This window comes from Chlorella variabilis (genome assembly GCF_000147415.1).
Source record: "Chlorella variabilis unplaced genomic scaffold CHLNCscaffold_3, whole genome shotgun sequence".
Taxonomy (NCBI): Eukaryota; Viridiplantae; Chlorophyta; class Trebouxiophyceae; order Chlorellales; family Chlorellaceae; genus Chlorella; species Chlorella variabilis.
Window position 1 is genome coordinate 1,964,466 of NW_005435085.1, and position 27,047 is coordinate 1,991,512.

At 64.6% G+C, this 27,047-nt stretch overlaps 5 protein-coding genes across 5 annotated transcripts; 2 read left to right on the plus strand and 3 right to left on the minus strand.

The window, feature by feature from the left end:
• Window positions 1-148: 148 nt before the first annotated feature.
• CHLNCDRAFT_29926 (hypothetical protein) lies at window positions 149-4,638 on the plus strand. The gene is made up of 16 exons (XM_005850668.1): window positions 149-166; window positions 333-396; window positions 508-551; window positions 739-914; window positions 1,107-1,205; window positions 1,365-1,465; window positions 1,764-1,852; window positions 2,018-2,109; window positions 2,224-2,362; window positions 2,536-2,588; window positions 2,746-2,895; window positions 3,303-3,384; window positions 3,547-3,619; window positions 3,785-3,899; window positions 4,143-4,233; window positions 4,323-4,638. Exons 1-16 carry the CDS (start codon window positions 163-165, stop codon window positions 4,340-4,342), a joined length of 1,392 nt encoding a protein of 463 aa, XP_005850730.1. The 5' UTR covers window positions 149-162; the 3' UTR covers window positions 4,343-4,638.
• A 323-nt stretch (window positions 4,639-4,961) lies between these two features.
• CHLNCDRAFT_140856 (hypothetical protein) lies at window positions 4,962-7,341 on the plus strand (the record flags this gene model as incomplete). Its single annotated transcript, XM_005850669.1, has 9 exons — window positions 4,962-5,015; window positions 5,121-5,197; window positions 5,321-5,399; window positions 5,533-5,652; window positions 5,905-6,132; window positions 6,345-6,422; window positions 6,546-6,632; window positions 6,795-6,904; window positions 7,056-7,341. 9 exons carry the CDS (start codon window positions 4,962-4,964, stop codon window positions 7,339-7,341), a joined length of 1,119 nt encoding a protein of 372 aa, XP_005850731.1.
• Window positions 7,342-9,726: 2,385 nt separating this feature from the next.
• Window positions 9,727-14,162, minus strand: CHLNCDRAFT_140858 (hypothetical protein; the record flags this gene model as incomplete). The annotated part of the gene is made up of 11 exons (XM_005850951.1): window positions 9,727-11,056; window positions 11,259-11,596; window positions 11,759-11,851; window positions 12,003-12,059; window positions 12,201-12,293; window positions 12,484-12,621; window positions 12,823-12,928; window positions 13,088-13,227; window positions 13,367-13,665; window positions 13,785-14,012; window positions 14,117-14,162. The coding sequence occupies 11 exons, from the start codon at window positions 14,160-14,162 to the stop codon at window positions 9,727-9,729; spliced, it is 2,868 nt and encodes a 955-aa protein (XP_005851013.1).
• A 729-nt stretch (window positions 14,163-14,891) lies between these two features.
• On the minus strand, window positions 14,892-20,821 carry CHLNCDRAFT_140859 (hypothetical protein; the record flags this gene model as incomplete). Its single annotated transcript, XM_005850952.1, has 21 exons — window positions 14,892-15,363; window positions 15,421-15,641; window positions 15,800-15,970; window positions 16,138-16,233; window positions 16,371-16,471; window positions 16,612-16,723; window positions 16,844-16,937; window positions 17,073-17,148; window positions 17,351-17,461; window positions 17,645-17,777; window positions 17,866-18,012; window positions 18,148-18,234; window positions 18,358-18,505; window positions 18,699-18,783; window positions 18,935-19,043; window positions 19,171-19,287; window positions 19,455-19,544; window positions 19,667-19,823; window positions 20,022-20,140; window positions 20,249-20,305; window positions 20,438-20,821. The coding sequence occupies 21 exons, from the start codon at window positions 20,819-20,821 to the stop codon at window positions 14,892-14,894; spliced, it is 3,087 nt and encodes a 1,028-aa protein (XP_005851014.1).
• A 373-nt stretch (window positions 20,822-21,194) lies between these two features.
• Window positions 21,195-26,643, minus strand: CHLNCDRAFT_140860 (hypothetical protein; the record flags this gene model as incomplete). Its single annotated transcript, XM_005850953.1, has 19 exons — window positions 21,195-21,515; window positions 21,709-21,906; window positions 22,039-22,101; window positions 22,265-22,380; window positions 22,492-22,612; window positions 22,793-22,867; window positions 23,052-23,257; window positions 23,451-23,677; window positions 23,758-23,882; window positions 24,088-24,189; window positions 24,433-24,565; window positions 24,711-24,825; window positions 24,962-25,061; window positions 25,185-25,301; window positions 25,520-25,609; window positions 25,773-25,869; window positions 26,011-26,129; window positions 26,238-26,342; window positions 26,443-26,643. The coding sequence occupies 19 exons, from the start codon at window positions 26,641-26,643 to the stop codon at window positions 21,195-21,197; spliced, it is 2,631 nt and encodes an 876-aa protein (XP_005851015.1).
• Between the last annotated feature and the right edge of the window lie 404 nt (window positions 26,644-27,047).

A 27,047-nucleotide genomic window follows, 5' to 3' on the forward strand; every position in this document is an offset into this window, starting at 1 on the left:
CGCCCTCCACCCCGGGCGGGCGCCGAAACGAGGATGGCGGGCCAACCGAACCTTCTCAGGACTTCGGCTCGCGTCTCCCTCACCGGGCACCACTCTCTGCTGTTGGATGTCCCCGACAACGGCCAAGATACACACCACCTGATGACCGTGCGCTTAGACTCCATGTGTGAGCAGAAATGAACCAGGCTTGTCGCTCCTATCCTGAGCATGCTGTCGCCTGCTGGCGGAGGAACAGTATGGCATGCGCAGCCTGCATGTGCTTGCCCCTGGCTCGAGCAAAGTCCACTGCCTGCCTTCCCCGCTGCCTCGCTGCCCCAACTCGCTGCCTGCAGTGCAAGAGCCGGGGGACGGCAGCACCATCCACTGTCCCAGCCTGCGGGACGAGCTGGAGGCCAGGTGTGGCGGCAGTGCTGCATGCAAGCAGCGGCATACGCCATCTAGCGGGCAATGGATCTTTGCCTGTTCTGCCTCAAGCGAGCCCCTTCTGTGTGTGCCTGGGCCCTGCAGGCCCTCCCCATTCATCACACACAACTACTTCGGCGGCGGCTTCGGTGAGCCTCTCAGCACCACCTGCAGCATGCTCGCTGTGCCACCCCAACCAGCTGCTCACCGCTCCTGCTGTGCTGGCCTCCACCGTTCTTTCCTTCCCCACATGCTGCTGCCGCTGGTGCGCCGGCAGACGCCGACGGTTGCCCGCACTCAACGTACCATCTCCCTCCTCTGGTTCTTGTGATGCAGTGTCAGATGATGATCGTGTGTGCCTGCAATCCATCAAGTTCGCCACTGAGCGGTCGGCCGGCAGCAAGAGCCAGAACAACCTGGCGGCGCTGCGCCCCATTCGCATCTCCGAAAACGCCCGCGCCGACACCACCCTCACCCTGCCCGACCACGCCATTCGCTCGGGGCCGCGCGAGGTGCGCCCGCCAGGCTGATGCACAGACGGCCGCTGCAGCAGCAGCACCATCTCATCATGCATCTCCGTCCTGCACGGTGCATGTGTTGCGGGTCACCACTGGCACCGCACCCTCTCCGTATGAGTTCCTTGCATGAGGGACTCCCTGCTGGCGTACAACGCGATTCCCGTCCCACCCACCCACTCCCCACAGACCATCTACCACAACCCCAAGGACACCCACGTGGCGATCTGCACCGTGGGCGGCATCTGCCCAGGCCTCAACGACGTCGTGCGCAGCCTGGTGCACAAGGCGAGCCGCCGCCCCGCACGCCCCTGGCTCCACCGCACAACACATGCGCGCCACCTCACTGCAGCCTAACTCTGCCCCTGGCCTCGCCGCGCCTGTGCCCGTCGCCAGCCTCCGCCCATGCACCCACTTTGCATGTCCACGGTTTGTTTTGTGGAGCAGGCTCTTGACTACGGCGTGCCAGAGAGCAACGTGTTGGGCATCCGGTTTGGCTTCCGCGGCTTTTACGACCGGGACCACAAGCCTGTGGTGCTGACGCGCAGGTGGGAGGCGAGCAGGCAGCGGCAAGGTGCTGGTCTGTTAGGGAGTGTGGCCGCCTAGGCGGGCAGGAGGCAGGCTGCCTGGGCAGGCAGCAAGGGCGCGATGCCGGTCCAGGCAGTGTGGGCGGCCACATAGGGACGCTTAACCACTTGCCGGGCAGGAGGCAGCCGGCTTGCCGGCTGTCCAGCATGGGCAGGCCTGCCATGTGGTGGACGTGTGCGGCACATTGTGCCGGTCCCACGCTTCCGTGCTCTCATGCCCCTTGTGCCTGGCCCCCGGCCTGCCTTCTCTGGCTTGCAGGATGGTAGAGGAGATCCACCTGGAGGGAGGCACCATCCTGGGCACCTCCCGTGGCCTGCCAAACGTAGCGGGGATTGTGAAGCGGCTAGGTGGGCATGCGCGGCTTGATCGGCAGGGCGTGGGGCCAGCCCCCAAGTGCTAGCCATGGACCGGGGTCTGCTGCACGGCGGCTCCAGAGCCCTCCATTCCACGCGTTTCCGCCGCTGGCTGGCACTCCTCTCAGCGCCTCCTTCCCTCCCCTACCCTCCCCGCAGACCTCTGGAAAATTGACATCCTGTTTGTGGTGGGCGGCCGCGGCGGCAACGCGGCAGCCGAGTCGATCCACCGCGAGTGCCGCTCCAAAAAGGTGGGCAGGCTGCACGGGCGGTCGCGCGCTCTCTGCCGCGCCCCACTCTGTGTTCCTGTGGCTGCCGTGCGCCACCAGCCGCAGTGCCCAATTCTCCGTACGGCGCATCTGCAGGTTCCCTGCTGCGTGGTGGCGGTTCCCAAGAGCATCGACAACGACTTGCTGCTCATCGACAAGACCTTTGGGTTTGAGACCGCTGTGGAGGAGGCGCAGAAGGCAATCCTGGCGGCCAAAGTGGAGGCTAGCAGCGCATGTAAGGCTCGGGCCGCTGCCCGCATTTTGCAGCAGGTTCAGGGCACCGTGCTGGCCTGTGCTGTCACGCGTGATGAGGCAGCCACCGCAGCGCCACTGTAGCTGCATAGATGCTCTGCGGCGTCCTCAGCTGAGAGGCGTGGAGGCCTTGCCGCCACTGCCGCTGCCTTGCAGATCGTGGGATCGGGCTGGTCAAGCTGATGGGGCGGCAGTCGGGCTTCATCACAGTGCAGGCAAGCCAGTCTTGGGAAGGAGCTCCAGCACGGCAAGCATCACAGGGAGGGTGGGCAAGCACTACAGGGCCGGGGCAGCTGCAGGTGCCTGCCCGCAGCCCCTGCCTGAACCTTTTCCCCCCCCCGGTGGTACGTGGCGCCCTCGCTGCAGGCCTCTCTGGCGGCGGGCATTGTGGATGCGGTGCTCATCCCCGAGGTGCAGTTCACTCTGGAGGGGGAGAAGGGGCTGTTTGCCTATCTGGAGAACATCATCGAGACCAAGGGGCACTGCGTGCTGTGCGTGGCGGAGGGTGCAGGCCAGGTGCAAGTCCGCCAGCAGCACCGCTGCGCTGCGCTGCAGCTGCTGTGTGGGTGGAGGGATCGGCCGTGTTGTGTGCGGCTGGATCATGTTCCTGTGCGATCAACATGGCAGTGGCGTTTAGCTTTCGCTGTAGCTATGCAGACGCTGGCCGCTCATGCCGCCAGCGCCATTGCCTGACGCCCTGTCGGACTGCAGCACCATCTGCAGCAGGAACACCCCGCTGCTGCTGCTGGGCACAGCGCTCCTTGCTTCGCCGGGCAGCTGAGCGACGATGACGTGCCTCTCTTGGTCCCCCAGTCACTGCACGCTCGCCGCGCCTGCCGTGCCGGCTTTTTTGTCCCCTCAACTCCTGCCAGCTACCCTTGCACCTTCTCACCACCATGCAACGGTGGCACCTGTGCCTGCAGGAAATGGTTGACTGCCTGGGAGAGCAGGCCATGGACATCACCGGGCGGCCCATCCTCAAAGATGTCGGCCTCTGGCTCAAGCGTGAGCTGGGCGGCCGCGCAGCGCTGGGCTGCACAGCACAATGCCATGCGGCCTTGGTGCAGCCAGCGCAAGCCAGCTCATTGGCCGCAGACCTATTCCGTTTTGCCTCTCCTTGTTTTGTCATGCCTGCTGCTCTCCCTCCTCTCGTGCGTGCGTATGCAGGCAAGATGAAGGCTTACTTCAAGGATTGCGACATTAAGTACATCGAGCCAACCACCATGATCAGGCGAGAAGCGTGTAGTCTTTTCCCAAGCCAGGCTGCTGAATGACCAGCCCCGCAGCAGGCGCCGACTGCTGGGCGGCTGGCTGGCTGGGCGTCGGGAGGCCGGCCAGATGTGCTGGGTGTGCGCACTGCGGCGGCCAGCCCACGCTGCCGGCTCGGGCCCCGTGCCTCGCGCAGGTCGATCCCCACCACGGCGGGGGACCGTGTGTACTGCAAGATGCTGGCACATGGGGCCGTACACGCCGCCTTCGCAGGCTACACCGGCATCACTGTGGGCCTTGTCAACACCCACGTGAGCCGCTGGGCGAGGCGCCGCCTGCGCTGCCGCATGCCGCAGCAGCGCGGTGGCAGCAGGGAATGCCGAGCTGTCCGTTCCGTGCTCCGTTCCAGCGGCCTGCTGCCTGGCGCTACCTGGCAGCAGGCGGAGTGCAGGGCAGCGTCCACTGGCGCAGCAGCAGCGCAACATTCGGAGCTGCCGGTGTGCTGCCACCGTCTGTCATCCGTCCCTGCCCTTGCTGTCCTGCCTGCTCCGCAGTATTGCTACCTCCCCATCCCGCTCATCATCCAGGCGCCCCGCAAGGTGGACCCCACAGGGGAGCTGTGGAACAGGCTGCGCTCATCCATCGGTGAGCACGCGCTGGTGTCACAAACCCTACACCAGCACAGCAGCTGCAGCTTCCCCAGAGCGCTGACCTGCCGCCCGCTGCTGCTGCAGGCCAGCCCGTGTTCGAGTGATGGGCCTGGACCCACTGATGCGACTCTGCCCCATTGATGCCCCACCGACCAAGCATCAGCTCATACCCCCACCTTTTCTTCAAGAATGAACTCGCTTAGCACCTTTACTGCTTGCTTTCCCTTGCGAATGATGTATTGCCGTCTTCCATGCTACTGCCGGCTAATTTTGCGCCCCTCTGCTCCCTCCGCACGTGTTCCATGGGATGGGCGGCTTCGCCTTTTTTTTGTTCTTGCGATTCAGTTCCTCTCCTTTCGGTATTTGTCTCGTCCTACATTGTAATTAAGCGTACGTGTGCATGCACATTACATCTTGCGCCTGGCTGCCTACTTCGCCGCATCTATGCTGCCCGCTACTTTTGCCCGGCGTTTGCCACAGCCGTTGCCGCCCCGCCTGCTGCCCGCCTGCTCGCCAGCGCAGTAACATGTGCTGCTGCTAGAGTCACTCGTTTCTTTGGGGGCGCCCGCCGCACATCCCACTCACACCTCTTGCCTTGCTCGTCTGGCGGCGCCTGCCTGGCGTCGGACTCGCGGCGGCACTGACCATTCCTCCAAGATGCGTATTGCAGTTTTTACATTCGCAGCTTGACTTCCACGACTTATATCCCTGCCTTGCTTCGCAATGGCCGACGCAGAGCTCCCGGCCGAGGAGCAACCGCAGCCAGGAGCAGCGGAGGTGCGTGGTTTGTGCCGCGCTTACATCAATTGGCTCGCCTTACCTCGCGAACTCCCGATGCATCCCGAGGAGCACTCCCGAGGAGCACTCATTTTCTGCATGCAGGGAGATGTCGCGCAAACAGCAGAGGCGGGCCAGCCCATGAGCAAAAGCCAAATGAAGAAGCTGAAGAAACGCCAGTAGTGAGTGGCGCAGCCATGCCGCCGCCCACCGCCGCCGGCCGCCGGCGGCTGCCGCCAGTGCCGCCAAGAATCATGGTTGAACAGTTCGGCCGTCATCCGCTGGCCCCTTGCCCGGTGGCGCAGCTATGAGGAGAAGAAGCAGAAGCGCAAGCAGGCCGAGAAGCAGCAGAAGCAAGCGGACCTGGAGCGGCGGCGGGAAGCGGTGAGGCTCGGGAGTGGCAGCCCAAGCTCCGGCCTGCCTGCTTCAAATCAGGGGCATGCGCCCTCATTTATGACATGCCCTGGCCGCCGCTCTGGTGCCCAATGGTCTCAGAACCTGTGACATTGGTGTGCAGGGCCGGCAGCGGATCGCGGCAATGACAGAAGAGGAGCAGAAGAAGTGGAGGGAGGAGCGGGATGCGCGGGGGCTGGCGCGGAAGCACGAGCGGCAGGAGGCCCGGGCACGCATGGAGAAGGTGAGCACGCAGGGGGCAGACTTGTACCTGAGCAATGCCCTCCATGGCAAGCGCGCGGGGTGCTGTGTGCCGGCCCAGGATGCATTCGCTGGAAGGAACATGCGGCTTCCCTCGTGCTCCCACCAGCTCAGTTTGGCCTATCGTTCTTCTCCTCTGCGCTTTCTGCGCCGCCTCCCCCCCCCACACATACAGGCCCAGCCCCCTGCCTCTGACAACCACCACCTGCCCCCCCACCTCTCCCCTTCCTTGCAGGCCCTGGACATAGGGCAGAAGATTGTGATCGACCTCGACTTTGCCGACCTCATGACCGACACCGAGCTGCGCTCCATCTGCCAGCAGCTGGGCTACTGCTGGCACATCAACTGCGCCGCCAAGCACCCAGCCCACCTGGCGCTGACCAGCCTGCAGGGCAAGATGCGGGAGGTAATGGGCAGGCAGATCAGCGGCTACCTCAACTGGCAGGCCACCACCACGGAGAAGGTGGGTGGGGGTCGGGGCTTGCTTTGTGGTTGTGGTTGCCATCCGCAGTTCCTCGACAGGAAGGTGCAGCGCATGCGACATGTGCAGCAGAGAAGAGCGTTGCTACCTGGCATGGCTGGCGGTCAGCTGGCTGGCCGGCCACCTGGCTGGTGGGCTGGCTGTGAGCTGGTGCCGAGGCCTGCCTCGCACCACCTGCCCATCCCATGCTGCAGCCATACATAGAGCACTTTGCCGACTGCAAGGACAGGCTGGTGTATTTGACGGCAGACAGCGAGAATGAGCTGCAAGAGGTGGGCCAGGAGCACGGGGCAACAGGCGGGCAACGTGCGCGGGTCATGTGGCTGGCCATTCTGCCTGCACATTTCCTGCTGCCGTCACCACGTGCCGCTGCCTCATTCGAATGCTGCCCGCAGCTGGACCCTGAGGCCATCTACATTGTGGGAGGCATCGTGGACCGCAACCGCCACAAGCTGCTGTGCTACAACAAGGCAGAGGAGCAGGTGCATGCCGGGCTGGGTCTGCAGCTAAACACTGGAGCATGTTGCGCACAGTTGGCCTGCCAGACAGCCGGCCAGAAAGCCGGCCGCCAGCCGCGCGCGCTCGCGTGCTCGCGTGGGTTTGTGACCCCACCGCTCTCCCTCCTGCACCGCACGCCCGTGCAGGGCATCGCGCACGCGCGGCTGCCGATTGGCGAGTATGTGCGCCTGGCGAGCTCCCAGGTCATGACCACCAACCACATCATCCACATCCTGCTGCACTGGCTGGAGCTGAGGTGCGGGGCACGCAGGGACCCCAGTGGCTGTGGGCCATGAGGTGCAGCCAGCGACAGTGCGGAAGAGCGCCGGAGGGGTCTTGGAACTGTGCTGCTAGTGTTTAGCATGTGCCACCCGACCTACACCCGCCCGGTTGTCGCCCTGCCGCAGGGACTGGAAGGCAGCCTTTGAAGCCGTCATTCCAAACCGGAAGCGCAAGGGAGGCGAGGATGAGGAAGCCGGGCAGCTGGAGGAGCAGCAGGAGGGGCAGGAGGCTGGTGATGAGGGGCATGGGGACGCAGCACAGCAGGTCCCAGCCAAGCGGCAGGACCGGGGTGAGGGGGAGCAGCCTGCAGCTTGGGAGGCTGCTCTAGGAGGCCAGTCTGGGAAAAAGGCTGGCGAGGAGCAGCAGCAGCCGCAGGCACAGGCAGAGACTGGAGAGGAACGAGCACACTGAGTTGATGCATCCTGCGTGCCATAACTGTCCACTGCCGTTGCAATATCCGCCCTGCCCTGGTGAGGTGTTGCATTACAGGTCCAGGTCAGGAATATAACATTAAAAAGCGAGAATAGCAGGAATACAGCAACAATCAGAATCGGTAACAGTGAATGTAGCAAAAATCAGCAGGCATCAGGGCCGCATGCTGACCGTGAAACGGAAGTGCAGGGAGCGCTCGACAGTAACGCGGCTAAGGTCGGGCAGAGTGTGGGGGGGCTCGCCTGGCGGCCGAGACTCGAAGGCCCTAATTGCAGGGCACAGGCACACAAGGGGGCCAATCGGCCTGTAAGCTCCAGTGAACATGATGTCGGTCTTGCAGCTAGCTGGCTCCAGCTCCCACCGCAGGCTGCCTGGCAGCCGGGCATCCGCATAGGCTGTGGCGCACGTGATCTGTGCCAGAGGTCCAAGGTCGGAGTGAGCCATGCTGCTGCTGCCCTCACTGTTGCTGCCGCTGGAGACTCCGCTGCTGGGCCCGCTGCTGGCGCTGTAGTGGGCTAACAGTGTTGGCAGCGCTTGTGCTCGCAGGGTGAGCTGGCCGTGCAGCGTTGGGCGAGACACAGGTGGCGCCATCCAGCAATTCTCAGGCATTACCATGAGGAGTGTCAGGCAGGGCATCCAGTAATATCCTCGGTAGACCGCCGTCTTGCCCTCGAAACAAGCCGCCAGCTCTTCCGACAAGCTGCCGGGGCCGCACACGGGCGCGGAGCCGCCTGGCTGCACTTCGCCCTGCCCCAGCCCCTGGCCCCCTGCCAGCTGCTGCCTGGGCCCGCGACGCTGCTGCACCTGTGTGGCAAGCCGATGCATCCGCGCTGCCTCCTGCTGAAGCCACTCGAGCGGCACTGCCAATTCCAGCTGCAAGGGCTGCGCCGCTGCCAGGGCCAGACCTTGCACTCCGGGTAAGTCCGCAAAACAGTAGCGCCAGGTGTTGCCAGACGACAAACCAGCCATGGCAGCGTCGCGCGCAAAGCTCGCTGCTGCAAGCGCAACTAGCGCACCGCTCCAACCTCGGAAGATTGGGTGGGTGTGAGCTGCCACCACCAGCATGGCGCTGTCCACCCGAGCGAATTCCAGGTGTTGCAGCAGCTGGTTGGTTGCGGCCTCCAATGCCTCGCCACCCAGGCTGATAGAGTTGGCTTCCAGCCAGCGCAGCACAACCAAGAATGCTGCATGGCAGGGAAGGCCGCGCAGGAGACGGCGTGTTGCAGGCGGCGACTACAGAGCATTGCGAGCAGGCGGGCAATGGTGCTGCCACACAGGGCCCCCAGGGCAGCCCAACCCTTCTGGGGCTGCGCCTCACCCGTCTCCTGGGCGACCCACGTTTCCGCTGCTGGCTGGGTGAGCGCCGCCACCGCTGAAAGCGGAAGCGAATCAAACAACTGCCCCGCGTCTTCGTCTGAAAACACTACGCTCAGCGGGTGCAGCAGGCTGTCCAGCCGCGCCAGGCACGCAACTGCCACCCGCTGCAGCGCGCCGCTGCTGGCCCCGCCGCTCCCGCCACTGCCGCTGTCGCCAAACGACTGCAGGGCGGCAAAGATGACGGCGGCGAGATCGCCTGGAAGCTGCGGCGCCAGCGGCTCCAGGGCCGCAGCCGCTGCCAGCACCAGCGACTGCACCGCATAAAAGTTGGCCAGGCGGATGAGGTGGTAGAGGCGCAAGGCGTCGCGGGTGGCCGCCGCGGACAGCTCGCGTGTGTGGATGAATGCCAGCAGCTCCCGCATCGCCTCCGCCTCATCCCGGCTCTCCACAGACACGCGCAGCACCATGGCGCGGCCAGGGCTGGTGCAGGTGGAACCAGAGATTGGGTCGCCGGCGCCTTCAGCAACAGCGACGTCGGAAGCGCCAGAGCCGCCGCTGCCGCCCCACCGCTCAATCTGGGCCCTGCGACACGCGCGTGCCGTGCATGTCAGCACGCTGCTCCTCCACCATCTCGCTGGCCCGTATCGGAGCTCGCGCTGGCCTTACCGAAAGACGAGGGAGGCCTTGGCGAGCTGATACCGCACTGCGGGCACGCTGAAGGTGATCCCGCCTGCTTGCTCTCCATCGGCTTGATATATGACGACACTAGCATCGCAGTAGACAGGGGAGCTCCAGGCCTGTCTCATAAACTCCTGCTCGTCCGCGTCCTCTGCAGCCATGGTTGCATAGTATCGTCCTGCAGTGGACAATGGCAGCCAGGGAGAACTCTGAGAAACCCGGGGCAGCTGGCGCCCCGTCGGCGCCAGCGCTCTTCTGGCCAGGCCGAGCTGCAGATTACTTGGTTGCATGGCATAATAGTATAACCGTAAAATTCTGAAAGGTACAAGCTAAGAGGGTGCTGCACACATTGCTGCGCCGTCGAGGGACCTAGGAGGGTGCCCCAGATGTGCCGGGTGACGCCACGTAAAACAGCAGGTAGCACTGGCGCTGCCGCGTGCTGCTGCGCGCCTCGGTGGCGCTGATGCGGCTGGTCAGGCTGTCGTTGAGGCGGTGCCAGGCGCGGGTGGCTGGGTCGCAGATGTCAGAGGTGAAGTGGCCGCAGGAGGCGGCGGGGCCCTCGTGGTTGACCACCGCATGCAGGCGGTACAGTGCCGGCGGCGTCTTGGTACCGGCCCCACCGCACGCCCCGTCTGCCTCTGCCGCTGCGTCTGCCGCGCCCTCTGCCGCCTCTGGCCCGTCCTGCAGCAGCGCATCGTCCTCCACTATCTCCGCGTGACGGTAGGCTGGAGGCTCTGCTACCGCCTCTGCTGGCACCTGCACGTCGACAGCGCTCCAGTCGCCCCCGCCAGCATCCACCTCGCGGGCTCCGGCCGCAAGCTGCTGCTGCTGCATGCTGGGCGCTGCTGCTGCTGCCGGCGCACCGCCGACCCCTGCGGCACCTATGGGCGCTGGCAGCAGCTCTCCAAAGATCGAGACGACAGGGTCAGGCCGCCCCTGCTCCTGCCCCTGCTGCTGCTGCTGCTCACCCTGCCAACCGGCCACAGCCTCCGCTGGCCCAGCTGCCAGCGGGAGTGCAGCAGGTGCGCTGCTGGCGCCCCCTTGGTCCAGCAGGCTCAGCTGCAGGGCCCGCTGCAGATCCGTGTCCTCTGCCGCAGCCACCTCCCCAGCCGCTGCACCCAGCGCCGGGATGCAGCTCAGCACGGGCGTCACGGTACCGTCCTCGGGATCCTCGACCGCAGCGGCAGCTGTACCCGCGGCACCGTCCCCGCCGGCGGCAGCCAGGCCGTTGCTGCCTGCCGCGCCCGCCGCCGCCAGCCGTTGCTGCTCCTCCGCCATGCTCAGCTGGATGGCCCGCTGTAGCTCCTCCTCTTCACGCTCCGCCGCAGTCTTGCGGGCCCCACCGCTGCCTGCCGCACCGTCTGCGTCGCTGCCATGCTGCTCGCAGGCCGACCCCAGGCCTGTTGTGTACCACTGACCGCGCAGCTGGTGGCTGCTGCCAGCACCAACCCCAGCCGCCGCCGCCGCCACCTCTGCTGGCAGCACCACTTCGGTGGCCGGGTTGGGGATGCGGGCGCGTACCAGCACCACGCCTGGCGCCTCCTCATCTTCCGCGACCCGTCGCCCAAGCCCCAGCTCCCAGGCTGCCCCCAGCCCCTCTGGCTGCTGCTGCTGCTGCTGCTGCTGCTGGCCGTGGTGCTCCAGCAGGCTCATCGCCGTCGCTTGACGCAAATCCTCGTCCTCCGCATCCCGCAGAGCACTGCAGCATCAGTGCAAAAAAGACTTGGTAGAAGAAGGGGATGCGGCAGCAGGGGAGGAGACGAAGCGGGCACGGAAGGCACCAAATGCTGCAAGCACAGGGCCGGGAACAGGGGCAGGCGAGGGCTGCTGCTCGCCTGGATGCTCTGAGAAGCGCCCCCGCCCCGGGCGTGCCGGGCAGCCGCCGCTTCACAAAGCCTGACGAGCCGGGGAACGCGTCCTGCGGCGTGGTGGACAGCAGCGCGTGCGCCGCGCCGGGCGTGCCGCCGCCGCTGCTGCCGTAGAAATGCAACCCTGAGCGGGCCTTCAGCTGCGTGTCGGGCCGTGCCGGCGCTGCGGCAGGCGCGCCATCGTGGCTGCTGGGCTCCACGTTTGCCTGCTGCTGCTCGTTCTCCTTGCCCACCTCCTGCAGCTGCCCTCCCGGCAACGGCGGCAGCGCGCCGGCTGCCAGGTAAGCGCCCAGCTGCACCACCTCCGCCATCTCGATGCTTGTGTGCAGCTTCTGGCAGACCGCCTGCTGCTTCTCCGCACTCCAGCTGATCTGCGGTGGGGGCAGGGGAGAGCGCAGGGAGGCGCCAGTCGGTGCAAGGGAAGAGAGCGAGAGTTACCGTGCTCAGCACAGGTGTCACAGCTACAGCTCAGGGCAGGCGGGCAGGCGAATCAGTAGCAGCCCACGTGCCTTGAAACGCTTCATGTGCAACACGAGGATGCGGGGCAGGCGGCGGATGGTGTGGCGCAGGCTGTGCGGTTGGTTGGCGCCACCGCACCCCTCGCAATCCTTCTCCACCTCCTCCTCCTGCAGCAGTGCCGGGAGGCCGGCAGGCACCGGGGGGTCGCTGGTGTACGCAACGGGCACAGAGAGCCAGGTGCAACAGGCGCAAGGCAGTCAATTGTCTCTGGAAAGATCTGAGAAACAGCAGCCCAGCCAGCACGGGGGCGGCTCCCACCTTGAAGTAATCCCTGAGCAGCGTGGCGATGGAGGAGGCGGGCGCAACGCTCCCGGGCTGCAGGGTCACCAGGCCATGGCTGGTCACCCAGGGGCCAGCCAGTCGCAACAAGGACCAAGGGTCCCGGTCCCGGGCTGTGTGCCATCATTGGCTTCTGCAAACTTCAGCACAGGAGCAGCGCACCATAGCCGACCCCACCTGCGGCTCTGGCAGCTCCAGGCTGAGGTGCATGTACTCTTCCAGTACGCGGCTGGCCTGGCCGCACCGCCTGCACGTCAGCTCGTGCTGCACCTGCAGACCGGCAGCCGAGGAGGGCGCAGCGCTTGGTTGTGGCCCAGGCTCGGGTGGGTGCCGGGCTCCCCGACCGCCCTCGCCAAGCGGCACCAAGCCACGCACACAGCCGGCCAGCCCCAGCCGACTGTACATCCTTCCGTCCCTCCCAAAGCCCGCAAGCGCCAGGGCACCAAGCACCAAGGCCCACCGCAAATCCAAAGTTGCGGGCCGCAGGGTCCGCCGTCTCTGAGATGCGGATGCGGGTGCGCCCGTAGCGCTGCACCTCCCGGCCCAGCACCTCGCTTTGCAGCACATCCAAGAGGCCGCAGAACAGCTCGTGCGCATCCTGCACAGAGAGGGCGGCGGGAGAGGGAGGTGCCCACGAGGAGGTCGTGCTTCAGTGAGTGTGAAGGGCAGGCAGCACCAGAGGGCGACACCACAGGTTGGGTGCCAGCGAAGCGCCGAAAGGAAGCCAGCAAGCATAAGCGTGGGATGTCCCCCAGCAACCCGCCAGCCCTTGCTCCCCGCCACAACTGGCCCCAGCCACACCCTGCAGCCTGCCCCCTCTCGCCTGCTGGAAGGCGCCCTGGAAGGCAGAGGAGGCGGCATCCAGAGCCCGCTTCAGGCTGGCCGGCGTGATGTAGGCCTGGCCCCTGCGGCACAGGAACATGCCAAGGCATCAAGCAGGCATCAGTCGCTGACAACACAGGCAGCCGCAGGCATGACAGCTGGCCTGGTAGCGGAGGGCGCCAGCGAGAAGCAGAGTGAGCGAGGGAGGCGAGGGGCACAGCGATTGGGGAGAACCTCCTCACCCAGACAAGCTGTCCTTGGCCGCCACACAGTCGAGCAGTGCCGAGTAGACGCCTGCGGCGCTCAGCGGCTGCCCCGCCGCTGCCAGCTGCTTCCGGCCCTGCCTCAAATCGGCGATGAAGGAGGGCAGGCTCAGCAGCACCTGCAAAGAGAGGGTGGAATGGGCAGGGAGGCAGGCGGCACAGCAACGGGTTGTTTAATGCAGGTGGCTCTTGTTTGTGTCCCCAAAGGTTCCTCCGCCAGGCCAGACGGAACAGTGCCAGGCGTGCCAGGCAACAAACACTTGCCTGCAGCACTGCGTTGAGATAGCAGGTGTTGCCTAGGTTGCGCATGCCGGCAGGCAGGCAGGCGATGCTGGCGCCGCCGGAACTGCGGCCAAACAGCGCGCCGCCGCCGGCGCTGCTGCACTGCCCCCGCCGCCGCCGCTGCTCCTCTTCCTCCATGCGCTGCTCCCTCAGCTGCTGCTTAGACTCGCGGTCAGCATACCAGTCTGTCAGGTGCGTAATGGTGAGACTCTTGTAGCGAGCCAGCGGCAGGCCGCTTGATGCCGGCCCGCCCAGGCCCGGCAGCCGTGCGGCACCTGCGGGTGGAAGCAAACAACGCACGCACAGGATGGTTTGTGACACCATGCAGGCCTTGAGGGTTTTACGTGAGCAGTCAGGCCTCCAACTGGTTGGTAGCCAGGCTGCCACCACATACCTGCAGCGCACAGCGGCGTTAGTTCCTCGGTGCGTTTCTGCTTCTTGGGGGTGGCCTGCATGCTGGTGAACAGGTTGCAGGCGTCGTCTCGGCCCTCATTCTCGCCTGCCGCCCGCTTGGCCCTCCTGGTAAAGGTGATGGGCGCGAGCAGCGGCTTGACCGGCCCGGCCGCCTTCTTCTTCACGCCGCCGCCCGCCTGCGCCGCTTGCAGCATCTGCCTGGCGCGCTCTGCAGGGGCGCACACACCAGAGGACGGGGTCAGAGGGCTGGAGATCACTCGGTGGGGCGCGGCGGGGCGCTCCTGGCCGGGTCGGCCCGCCCCGTAAACTCACTGCTGGCGCCCGTGTACATCGCGAGCTCGCCTGGCGGGCCCGACATCTCGAAGGACTCGTTGGGCAGAGAGTGCGGCGTGGAGAGCCAATCAATACATGCGTGCTGTGCTGCGCTCCAATTGCGCACCATCCCCAACTGCGCACCGATGATCCAATTTCGATCGGAAAAGGCGAGGGGAAGGTTGAGCAAAGCTGCCCTGACAGCCTGCCCCAGTAGGTGAGGATGTTTTAGCGCGGCGGCGGGGCCTGGTACAGGCGGTGGCAGCATGCAGACAAACCTGCGGGGCTGCTTGCAGCAGCGCTCGGTGTGTACCGGGGGGGGCAGAGTCAGCTTTGGCATAAGCGCCGTTTGCCGCTCCCACCGCCTCCCGCTCACCGTCTCCGCCCTGTCCGCCGCTTGGCCGCTTAATGTAGGCCGCTGGACCTCATGTCCATCCACTATTTTCTCTCCGCTTCGTCCCACTAGCCCTGCATCTGCTTGCTATACTCACCACTCTGGCGACCCAAGTGTAACAAGCTGGGTGCCTAGCAACAAAAGGGCGCGTAGCGCATCTGGCTCAGGGCCGAAAGAAGATCAAACGTGCTGCATAGATGAGAGCTGTAGAGAGAACATACAAGGCGGAGGTGCAGGAAAGTGATGGCATTAGGAAGCGGTACGAGAGCAAAGCATTACTGGAGGACTGAGATGTTGAAGTTGAAAAACAGCCGGCTGGGATGATCTGCCATTGCTTCGGTTGATTGTTGGCTGGGGATTGCTCCGTCATCGGGCGAGCCATCAGAGCTCCAGGTCGGGCAGCTGCTCGGGGTGGGACAGCGCGCTGTGCATGCTGCACTCCCGCAGGCCCTCCACAGACCCAAGGCTGGATCGGCGCCACAGCGGCGGCGCCTGGTGCTGCCGCCCATCGGCGGCGGGCTGCTGCTGCTCCGGCGCCGCCGACGCGTCCTCCGCTGCTGCAGGCTGCCCGCCTGGCCCCTCCCCAAGGTTTCCCAGCTCCGCGGCATCCAGCTTGAATGTGGGGTAGCGCTGGGTGTGCAGGGATTCCTTCCTAGATTTGATCCTGTGGGCAGGCTGCGCGGGCCCAGGCGCCGCCGAACCCTCCCCGGTGTCTGGATCCATGTACTGCCGCCGTCGCCGCCACCGCCGCCGTTCCTGCTGCCGCCACTGGGTCTTCATCTGCTGGCCAGCAGCCTGCTCCGCCTCGCTGTCGCTGTCGCCCTCGCTGCTGCTGCTACTGTCCGCCGCCCCTCTGCAGCAGGGCAGCAAGCCGCAGCCCAGGGTGCCCCGCCCAGCAGCCACCGCCGACCTGCCGACCTTGCCGGCAACACCGCTGACCCCCCGCATTGCCTGCACGTTCTTGCGTGCTGCCCTGGCTGCCAGCACCTCGAGCATCTCAGGCGCCCGCTCCTTGCTCTGCAGGCTCTCCAGATCCATGTTGCTCAGCACAAGTGCCTTGCCCAGGTCTACTGCCGCAGCCAGGCGTTCTACGCCCTCCGCGCCGCCTGGCTGCGTCTTGCTGGGCACAAACTGCAGCATGGCAGGGCACGGCAAGGCAGAGGGTGGAGACAAGGCTGCCGCGCCGCACACTGCGACTCCACCTGGCCACATGATTGCAGCCCGCCAGCTGCCGGGACGGCCTGCCTGATGGCACCGGCGTGGGTGGCGCCGCACCGAGGGCCTCGCACCTGCGCCTTGAGGATGGCCGCCAGCGACAGCGCGTAGCTGCCTGCCAGGTGGTGCCGCGCGGAGGTGCCGCCGTGTGTGACAGACATCTCAAAGTAGGAGGGCCGCAGCATGAGGTCGCCCTTGGCGTTGATGGTCACCCGCTTGCCCACCCGCCTGAACCCAAACATGTCCTGCACATGGAGAAGGCAGCCCAGAGGGCAGCAGCACCAGCGGCCCTGAGGGGCGGCACCAGAGCCATGCTGTACTGCCCAAGGCTGCAGCGGGTGTCATAACATGTGCAGCATCTAGGGTGTACTCCACTGCAGTTCACACCAGCCAGCACAGCAAAGGAGCTTACCCCGGGCACCCAAGGGATGGGATCCAGGCCGTTGATGACGGCCCAGGTGTCGGGCACGGCAGCATCGAACTCCTCGGCAAACGCATGGTTGCCCACCTGCGCATTTGCCCCGAGGGAAGGAGGGGCAGAGCGATGAGTACAAGGGAAATGCAAATGCTACAGTAGCCTGTGCAAACAGCGATCCAGGACTGGACAGATGCAAAATGCCCTGCCTCTGAACAATCCCAACTCACCCGTGGGCAGCCAAAGGTATAACAGGTCAGCTGGGAGTTGGGATGCTCCCTCTGGATCTCCAGTGCAGCCAGGGCAGCCAAGGCGCCACCCAGCGAGTGCCCTGAGGCGGCAGGCAGAGGCGGAAAGCTGTGAGGCACACAGGAGCATGGCCACAGCACCATGTGCGCAGTGCAGTGCAGGAGACCAGAGGCAGTGTGCGCATGCGCCGGTGCACAGCTGCTCTGTGACTGCACGCCCTACCTACGATCCAGAAGCGCAGCGGCGTGGGGCCCTGATCCAGCTCCTTCAGCCGATCCAGCACCTTTCGGTTGAACCCGCTGTGCACCCATGCGCCATTGAACCCTGCATGCACCTGCAACCAGACCCCGGGGAGACGAACGGGCGCTTCTAACACATTGGGCTCGGGGTTAGCCACCTCATGCAGGCTGCCAGCTTGCTCATGTCGTCGATTGGTGTGTGCTGGTCCCCCCACCTTGACCAGACGCCCCTGCCGCCTGCGCCTGGGCTGAAGGGGCGACATCCAGGTCTTCAGATCGGTCATCACATTCTGGATCGACTTGGTGCCCCTGCGCGCTCAGCACACAAAGCACACAGCACAGCGGGTCGGCACGACATGGTGGGGAGCACCGCACAGCGATGCGCCGACTCCAGGCAAGGAAGCGATGCCGCTCTGGGGTGCCTCAATTGGCAAGTCAGCGCACCTGAAGGCTACGACCACCTGCGTCTTGTTCCAGCCCAGCACCGCGTGCGTGTCTGTGGTGTCGTCCCAAATAGTCTCTGCGAACTCAAAGGAGCCAGGGGCAGCAGCAGCAAGAAGGTCACCGCACACATTTCCGTCACGCGGGGCGCAGAGGGCGGCATGAGGAGGCCCTCCACTCCGGGAGTGCCAGCCACCACGTTGGCGCCAGCTTTCAGCACTCCCCGCTTGCAGCAGCAGCAGCATCAAGAACATGACAGGGGCCTGTGCCACCCCACCCACCAAAATGGTCGACAGAGAACAGGCGCAGGCCCGTGTGGGCGTTCACATAAAGGTTGGTGAGCGCGTCACTGTGGCGGTATGCCAGTCGCATCCAATAGAACAGCTTGATGGCTGCACAGGACATTCAGCGCGTGGGTTGGTCAACAGCAGCATGTGAGGCGGCATGAATGAATGAATGGTCAGCCTCGAGGCGGCGCGGCTCGCGCTGCTGGCAATCCCCACCACCTCTTCCTCCTGACTTGAGCAGCAGAAAGTGTACAGCGAGACATTCGCGACTGCACGCATCACACCCACCAGTCTCGATGCAGAACATCGGCTCCTGCCGCAGCTGCTCGGCGGCCTGCTGTATGTCTGGCACGCCCCTCAGCCTGGCCAGCACCTGCGCCAGCTCTTCATGCAGGTGGCTCATCATGAGCGTCACGCCGGTCTGCAGCAGCAAGCACACGGCGGGGAGGGGCAAGAAAGCGCACCCAAAGGAGTGAGAGGGCATGCATACCAGCTGCAGACAAAAGGACAGAGTGTGCAGGCGGGGGCGCAGCACGATGGATCCATGCCTGGCTGTCGGAGCTAGGAGGCGCCTCCGTCTCCAGCAGCAGCTCGTTGCGCTCCTCAATGGCGGCAGGCATGCCGTCCAGCGTCCAGCTGAAGCCTTGTAGGAACTCCTGCAGGTGGGCGGGCAGGCAGGCAGGCACCACACCCAGGTCAGTACATACTGCCCAGGCACCTGGGAACACCTCTGATCACACGTTCCGCTGCTGGTAGCTGGTCGGATGGGCGGCCGCAGCTGCAGCACCCACCTGCAGCAGCGGGCTGTCGAGCGCCTTTGCCTTGGGCATGTAGAGGATCACCATCACCACGGTGCTCACAGTGAGCGCCATGTCCACCTGCGCAAACCAATGAACGAGGATGCGTTTTTTTCCAAACCGAATCTGTGTGTACGGCGTGTGGTTTGTGTGTGCAGATGTTGGTTGTGTGCGCATGGCACAGAGCTGGCATGCGCATCTCACAGGCAGGTTGCCCATCTGGCCATCTACCGCCGCCCAGCAGCTGTCCCGGAACGAGGGGATGAGGGTGAGGAAGAGCACGGAGGCCACCACCGCCAGCAGGACGGGGCTGACCACACGCAGCAGCACCCGAACAAAGATCAGGGTGGACCTACGCGGCGAGAGCAGGGCAGGTGGTGAGGGCAGGCAGCACGCCAGCACGGCGGATGGCAAGAGGAGGCCGAGAGCAGGTGTCAGTGCAGGCAGATGGGTGCATCCAGCAGCATAGACCGAGCTAGCCAGCACAGAACAGCAATTATGCCAGCCCATGCCAGCAGGGCAGGGCGTGCCTGTAGTGGCTGTACGGCAGCTGCCCATGGTCCTTGAGCGCCCGCAGCATCCACCGAATCCAGAACACGACATAGACAAGGATCAGCACGAAGGATATCACTGCACGCACCAGCAAGGAACGGCGAACACGTGGGGCAATGCTGCTGCGCGGTACCGGCGCCAGCAAAATGCAGCAGGCACTGGCGCCAGCAAATGCCACCCGTGGCACAACTGGCGGACCAGGGGGCTGCTGCCAGGCAGCAGAGCGCACCCGCCACGGTGGTCTGGGAGACAGAGGTGCCACACTCCTCCCAATTGTCCAGCAACGTATCGCAGCCCTGTTCAAATTCCAGATTGCCCTCTGTACTGTAGCGCAACAACTGCACCGCGAAGCAGGGACCAGCAGCAGCAGCAGAGCTGGGCACATGCAGCCACCCCACGCCCGTAAGCGAGTGGCCCCACAGGCAGGACAGCGCCAGGCACATAAGGAGGCGAGCGGCCCCCTACTTTATCAATCATGCCACCCAGCGAGGCAGACATGAGCACCACCCAGAGGGTTAGGATGACTCTGTGGTTGCGCAGGATCTCATGCGCTGGCCGGTCGACCATCAGTCGATAGTCTGGCTGCAGCAGAGCAGACACGTGGGACAGCTTTACTGATGGAGCATTACTGTGGCACTGTGGGTATCTACCCCTCTGAAAGGCCCTGGCCTTCCACTCGCAGCACATGCCAGCCAGCCAGCCAGCATCAGAAGGCAACAGTGGGAAGATGGCACGGCGGCTCAGCTCACATGCATGTCCAGCGCTCCCTTGCCCCGCCAGACTGTCATGTTTTGGAGGCGCGCCAGCAGGAACAGCATGAGCGAGGAGAAGAACATCCACTGCAGTGCGCAAGATCACGCCTCGGCATCAGCTTGCCGGCGCAGATCAGGCTCGGGGTGCAGGCACAGCAGGCAGGTAGGCAGGCTGCCAGGCGTGCTTGCTGCTGCCAGGCGCGCCCCACCTGCACAAACTCCAGCACAGCAAGCACACGCCACGGATACTGGCAGTCGGGCCGGGTCAGCACCGCGACAAAGGCCCCCACGAAGGTGGCTGAGTAGGGTATCTGCAGCCCCAGCAGCATCGCTGCCGTGCGAGTGAAGTAGCCCTGCCGCTTGGTCCTGCAGGGGCAAAAGGCAGGAGGCGGCGAGACAGGAGGGCGGGAGGCTCATGGTGGCTCCATCCCACGACAGCCTAGATGCACGCTGCACCTCGGCTTCCGGCCCCTGTTCAATTGCTGGACGCAGCGTCAGGACCAGATGGCGGCACCCAGGCTGACCAGCGCGGAGCGGGCAGGACCAGATGGCTGCGCGACTCACCACACTCGCCCATCCTGCCGGCTCCTGCGGATGCTGGTCAGAAACCAGATGAGCATGGCCACCAGTATGGCCAGGCTCACGCTGCCAATGATCAGCTCTGCCAGGTAGTAGGGCCTCAGCTGCAGGGAAGCGAAGAAATGAACGATTCCTTGGTCAAAGGAGATCGTTTTCTTCGATTGGGTCGGGGCTGATGGTCCTGCTGTGGCAGGGCAGCGCGGAGGACTTACGTCGCCCACTCGGACATCTGTCTCCCTCATGCTAAGCAGCCCCGCTGCCGTCAGAACCTGCAGGCACCGTCAGAACCCAAAAGGTGTGCTACTGCGTTGTAGGGACAGCAGCAAGCAATATCGGGCCGACGGCCCGGTGCCAGCCCGTTAACGGGGTCGGCCTCCTCCCATGCAGCAGCAGCGACTCACGAACAGAATGTTGAGCGTCCACATGGACCAAGTGATGAGGCGTGCCTGTGCCGTAGAGGCCACCTCCACACGCAGGATCACGCGGCGGGCCCGGCGCTGCTGCTGCTCTTCCTGTAGCGCCCTCGGCTGCTTCGGCGGAGGGCTGCCGCCTGGAGGCGCCGCCGCCGCGCCGGGGCCGGGGCCGGCAGCGGCTGCTTCCACATCTCCAGCCACCGCTGATCCATCTGATGAGGGGTCCAACGGCAGCTGCTGAGGGGCGCCGCGGTCCGCAGCACCACTTGGCGGAGGTGGCGGCGAGGGCGCTGGAGGGCTGGCGCTGGGCCCTTTGGCCGCCGCAGGGAGCGCCGCCCTCAGCTCAGCCGTGCTCGTATCAGCGGCCTCCATTGAATCCTGCCGCGCCGCGGGCAGGCAACGAATGTGGCGTGCCATGGCAAGTTCCTCTCTGGCTGTGGCAGGTAAGGCGAGCCAGTCCGGGACGGGGTTGAGCTTCAGATCGAGTGCCTGGGTTTGATGGGGGGAGGAAGAGAGGGAATGTGCCACCTGGCGCCGCCGCTTGCCGCTGCCTCACCGCAGCATGCGTCATAATTGGCCGATGTGGCATGGGGGTTAGAGAAAGAGTACAGTCAATTGTCCACCGTAACGCAGTCGAGTGAATGATAAGGCAGGGAATGATAACTCAGGGGTGAAAGTCAGGTGCGGGTGTCAGCGTCGGGGAGGTACTTGTGAAAATTCAAAAGTGGGTCTAAGTCGTCAAGCCCTACTGCTGCCTCTCCTGGCCAGGGTCGGTGGCGCCGCCGTCCTCCTCAATTTCCCCGCCGCCCTCCCCATCCTCGAAGGCAGCCGCCGCCTTGCCAAAGGGCCAGAGGGACGTGCAGCCGCCGCCGCACTCGTCCATCAAGCTCTTGCTGGAGTTGAGGTTCTTTTTGGACACAACCTCCACGCTGACGGGCAGCACCGCTGGATCCTCCAGGCTCTTGATGTCCATGTGCTTCAAAATGAGCGTGGAGCCCAGGTCCAGCGCCGCCGCCAGGCGCCGCACGCCCTCCGCGCCGCCAGGGAACGCCTTGCTGCTCACAAACTGCAGGCATGGCGGCAGGGCAAGGCCGGGCAGGGTGGTGGCAGTCGTGGAATGCTCGTTCGCTTGTTGCAAAACAAAGCTGAGTGTCCCATGCCAGAGTCGCGGGCCCCACTCTGCGGCAGCAGCCCTCCTGGAACCCTGAGCCAGCCAGCCAGCCAGGGTGTGGGGCAGAGGCCCTTGCCCCACCCCGCACCTGTGCCTTGAAGATGGCTGCCAGCGACAGCGCGTAGCCGCCCGTCTTGTGGTGGGAGGCGTTGGTGCCGCGCTGCATGACAGACGTCTCAAAGTAGGTGGGCCGCAGCACGAGGTCGCCCTTGGCGTTGACCGTGACGCGCTTGCCGCCGCGCTTGAAGCCGCCCTTGGGGATCCAGGGGATGGGGTCGCCGCCGTTCTGCAGCCAGCCAGCCGGGGCCCAGCAACCACAGTTCTCAGAGCTTTCTTTGGGTGCAAGCCCTTTGGTGCAGCAGAAAGATACAAGGGTAGACAGCACCCATTGGCACACCGCTAGGCAGCAGGCACTCACCAGGATGGCCCAGGTGTCTGGAACAGCCTGCTCCTGCTCATGTGTGAAGGCACCGTTGCCAACCTGCAAGCAGCCGTCAACAGGCAGCCGGAACCCGCATCAGCCCAGCGCGCAAAAGGCTGCGGCTCGCCGCTGCCGAACGGAAGCTGCCTGGCAGCTGCTCTGGCATGGCAGGCTCCTCGGCACAGCATGCAAAGCATGCTGCACCGAGGCCACAGCAGTTAACACTGAGGCAACTTGCCCGCGGGGCACCCCAGGTGTAGCAGGTGATTTTGGAGTCGGGGAAAGCCTTGGCAACCTCGTCCGAAGCCAGGACAGCCAGGGCGCCGCCCAGCGAGTGCCCTGCATGGCCCGCCGCCACAGGCCAGGCCCCCACAAACACCCACGTCAGCGCAGGAGCTCCTACTGTTTGAGACCCACCATGCAGCGAAATTGCAGCAGCGGCAGCCGCACCGGTGATCCAGAAGCGCAGCGGCTCGGTGCCCTGCTGGGCCTGGTCGATCTCCTGGAGCTTCTCCAGCACCTTTTTGTTGAAGTTGTTGTTCAGCCAGGCATTGCCAAAGCCGGCGTGCACCTGCAGCCCACAGCACCGGTAGGGCAGGCTTGCCTTGGCGCTATGCTGGAACGGCACGCGGGGCAGACTCGGCATGCACAGCCTGCCGCACGGTGCAAGCAAGCGGGCCAGCGGAGCAGAAAGCATACAATAATCGGGAGGCGAGCAAGGACTTGGGGGGCGGTCCACGCCGGTTCCCACCTTCACAACGCTGCCGCGCACTCGCCGGTGCGGCGGCAGCACCATCTTCCAAGCCTTGATGTCAGTCATTGCATTCTGCAAGGCAGGCGAGCACGCACAGGGGGAAGATGCATAAAAAATGCACATGGAACCAGGTGCAGGTAGCAGGATGAATCATGCTGGCATCTGCGGGCCTGCAATGCCCGCTCCATCCAGACGGAGGAGTGTGCTGGCAGCGGGCCAACCCTGCCTTGTTGCGGCGGCAGGCAGCAGCGCACACCTGCAGAGAGGCGGTGCCACGGAAGGCCAGCACCACCTGGGAGTCGCTCCACCCGAGCACCACATGCGTGTCGGTCTCGTCATCCCACACCATGGCATGCTGGTCCAGGTTAAACAGGCGCTTGGCGGCATCCACGTTGATGAACTCATAGTCCAGATCGTCCTCCTTGCGGTATGCCAGTCGCGTCCAGTAAAACAGGCGGCAGGCTGCAGGGGCAAGCGGGGATGCGGCGAGACGCTGGTGGGAATGCACGGCTAGGGCGCCTGCCGGGGTTGGCGCCAACCCTGGGCTCTCTGGCCCTCGAGCAGGCTTTCCAGGCAGGCAGGCTGGCCCGCCTCAGTGACCAAACACAGAAACAACAAGGATAAAGACAATAACACAGCCCCAGGGGAGCCCCACCTGTCTCCATGCAAAAGATGGGCTCCTCGCTGAGCTGTTTAGCAGCGCTCTCCATGTCCTGAACCCCCGCCATCTTTGCCATGCCCATCATGGCGGCCCCGGGCAGGAAGGTGAGCAGGTTTGTGATGAACCCCTCAGTGGTCTGCAGCAGGGAGTCGCGGCGGAAAGGAGGATATGCTGGAAAGCAGAAGTACTCGTCGTGGCACTGTGGCGGCCAGCGCCGCCTGCTGCGGAATCCCAGGGCATGTTTTGCCTGCGGGCAAGTGCTCCGGCGACACCATTTCAGCACAGCTGGGCAGGGCAGCACCGGCTTGCCTGGGGCGCGCTGGCTGCCTGGTCGGTTGCCAGCTCAGAGTCGCGCATCCGCTGGTTTCGCGCCTCGATGGCGGCAGGCATCCCTTCCTCTGTCCAGGCAAAATCTTGCAGGAACTCCTGCAGGCAGATTGGCCAGGCCAGGCAGGTACAGAACAGGGCCATTTAAACTTGCCAGTTTGAAAACGATTAACAGCGGTCAACGAGCCGCATGCTTAAGAGTAGTGAAGCTGCGCTGTGGAGCCAGTACCATGCTGCAGAAGCAGCGAGCACGTTCATGCAGCAACATGGTGGCACAGGGGGCAGCAGAGCAGCTGCCAAGCACCTGCAACAAGGGGCTGTCAAATGCCTGGGCCTTGGGCATGAACATCACAGCCATGACAATGGCCGCAACAGTCATGCTCATATCTGTCGCCACGTTGCCGACCTGCAGGCAATCTCAGGGGAGCGCCGCAGAGTAATCTTGTTCTTCGTTTTGCATCACAAGCCGCATGCACCACAGGGCTCAATGGCTAAGGGCCCCGTCACCCAAACGGCCCCGTGGCACGCAAATGCGATGTGGTCGATGCAGCAATCCACTGCGGGCGCTGCCAGCGGTGCGTGATGCTGTCTCCCCGGCAGCAAGCGCAGGGGGCAGCCAGTGCAGTGGTGTCCGGCGCAGCCTGCCCACCTGGGCGTCCGCCGAGGAGACGCAGTTGCTGTCAAATGTAGGGATCACAGACATGAACAGCAGCGACATCACCACGGCTGTGAAGACTGGGGTCAGAACACGGGCCTGGACGCGTATATAGATGTGGGTCGACCTGCGGGCAGCCAGGAGTGGGTGCACGAATGGAATGAGTGGACGGGATGGCGCGGAGCCCGTGGCTGGGCCCAATGTGGGTGACTGAAGATGCAGGGGGGCATCTGGTCGCTACAGTGCACGACTCCTCGCCCGCACCAGCCAACCACCACGGGGCATGCCTGTAGTGGATGAAGGGCAGCTGCTCATGGTCCTTGAGGGCGCGGCGGGAGGTGATGACCCAGGAGATGCCAAACACCATGATGACCACGAATGAGATGGCTGCGGGGAGCCAGGGGCAGGGGTGGGCAGCATTCAGGACACGCCCGCGGCCTTTCCTCTCCTGATGCAGGGCACCCCACCACATTGCCACCACCACACAGCTATCACACATCAGTGGCCAGCCAGGCCCTCCCACCGGTGGCGGCGATCTGGGTGGGGGTGGCTGGGCAGCTCATCATCATCAGGTCTGTGTCGCAGGTGATCGTTCGGATGGTCGTGCGCCGAATCTTGTTGAGCTGTGCAGCACAGCGCAGCGCACACAGCATGCAGTCATTTGGCAGCGTGTCCACGGGGAGAGATGCCGTCATGTGACACTTTGGGCAGCAGAAAGGAAGCGACAGCCCACCGTCCCAGCCGACCTTGAGGATCATGCCAGCCATCGTGGCACCCTCTAGCACCAGCCAGATGGACGTAATGAGCCAGTAGGCCTTGGCCTGGTCCGCAAAGGGGCGGTCCACTAACAGCCGATAGTCGGGCTGCAAAATACATAAGTGGGAGCAGCGACAGCGCTCTGCTGTCACCCTAAGTTGCGCCTCGCTGATGCACTGCACCTGCCCGGATGTCTAGCGGCATGGTGAGAGCACGCTGCTGCGCCTGCCTCTGGCGCCACGCCACACATGGCCCCGGCTTGCAACGCAGTGCATGCAGCTTGTGATGCACACCAGCGTGGCCATGGCTGGGCACTCCGCCTCACGTGCATGTCCAACGCTCCTGGGCCCCGCCACAGAACCATGTTCTTCATCCTGGCCAGCAAAAACAGGATGGAAGCGGACAGGCAGGTCCACTGCACGCAGCGGCGCACAATCAGCCGATTGGCCGCATCAGGGCGCTGCCGCCGCACACACCCCTGGCAGCAGGCACCGAGGCTCGGTTGGCAGGCGGCTTGCCTGGAAGAACTGGAAAACTTGGAGAGCTATCCATGGGTACTGGCAGTTTGGCTGGGCCACGGTAGTGATCAGGGTAGCCAGAACCACGGCTGCATATGAAGTCTGCAGGAACATTAGCCCGCCAGCTGTCCATCCAAAGTAGTGCTGCCGCTTGGACCTGCGGCAGCATTAGGTGGCGGGGTGAGAGTAGCAGAGGCACGGGGGACGGGGTGCTGGCGCCTGATAGCGACAGCGCAACCGCTGTATAGTCGCAGGGAAGTAGAGGCCCAGGCTGAGCAGGCGCCTCTTCCTGGCTTACCACACACGCCCCTCCTTCTGGCTTCGACGAAAGGCGAAAAAGAACCACGCTGCGGTGAAGAGCAGCGCGCCCAGGCACACGGCGGCGATGACCAGGCGGCCCCAGTACATGTTGCGGACCTGCAGTGCAGCAGCAGCTGTTTGCCGTGAGGACAGCCCGCAGGCCACAGGGGCGCGGTACGGGCGCATGCCAGGACAGTGCATCAACTGCTGCAGGCCCTCCCTCACCTCACTGGCCAGCACAGAGTCCTGGTTGTGAATGGCGAACAGTGCCACTGCCAGCCCCACAAACGCGATGTTGAGGGCGATGACTGACCAGGTCAGGATCCTCGCCTGCAAATCAAGACAGGTGCGTGGCATGTTTATCAAAGCCGCCCGCCAAGTTCTTTGTCGGCAATGGGCTCTCCACAATGAACCGTGCACGACACCTCACCTGCAGCTTGGTGGCAACCTCCATGCGCAGGACTACTTTTGGCGCAGGCCTGGAGCGAGAGAAAGAGGAGAAAGAGGCCCCCTGCTGGGGGCTGCCGGCGGCGGGAGCGGCACCCGTCTTCTCCAGCCCATCGTCTGGCGCTGTTGGCTGCGGCGCTGGGGCCCCGTTGGCCCCATCCTGCTGTAGGTCTGCGCCGTTCATGCTACCAAGCGCAGTTGCCCCCGACAAGCCACTCGCAAACTGCAGCGTGGCGAGGCCTGTTGGGGTCTCGAACCCGCTGCTCCCGCAAGCCGCGGACGATGCTGGTGCGATCAAACACGTCCGCAACGACGGCCGACACTGTCCAGCGTCCGGAAGCAAGCAACGGTCCCAGCGCAGAGCCAGAGGGCCCGCGCTGTCGTCTTACAAGACGCCGTGTGTTTGTGCAACTGTGGGGAGGGGGTGGCTGCTGCGGGCACGCTGCACTCAGGATGCCGCCTGGCGCCAGGCGGGCTAGTCGGTCGCCTTCATTGGTTGATTGCTGGGCGCAGCTTGTGTGAATACTAACAATGAATTGTGAAATCTGAGACAAGTCAAATACACGAATAAATTATTAGAATGGGCAG

What these genes read in the sequence shown, in the direction of transcription:
- CHLNCDRAFT_29926 (XM_005850668.1), top strand. An exon ending in TTCGCTCGGGGCCGCGCGAG is followed by an intron (nt 915 to 1,106) that starts GTGCGCCCGCCA and finishes CACTCCCCACAG; the next exon opens with ACCATCTACCACAACCCCAA. An exon ending in AGTGGAGGCTAGCAGCGCAT is followed by an intron (nt 2,363 to 2,535) that starts GTAAGGCTCGGG and finishes GCTGCCTTGCAG; the next exon opens with ATCGTGGGATCGGGCTGGTC.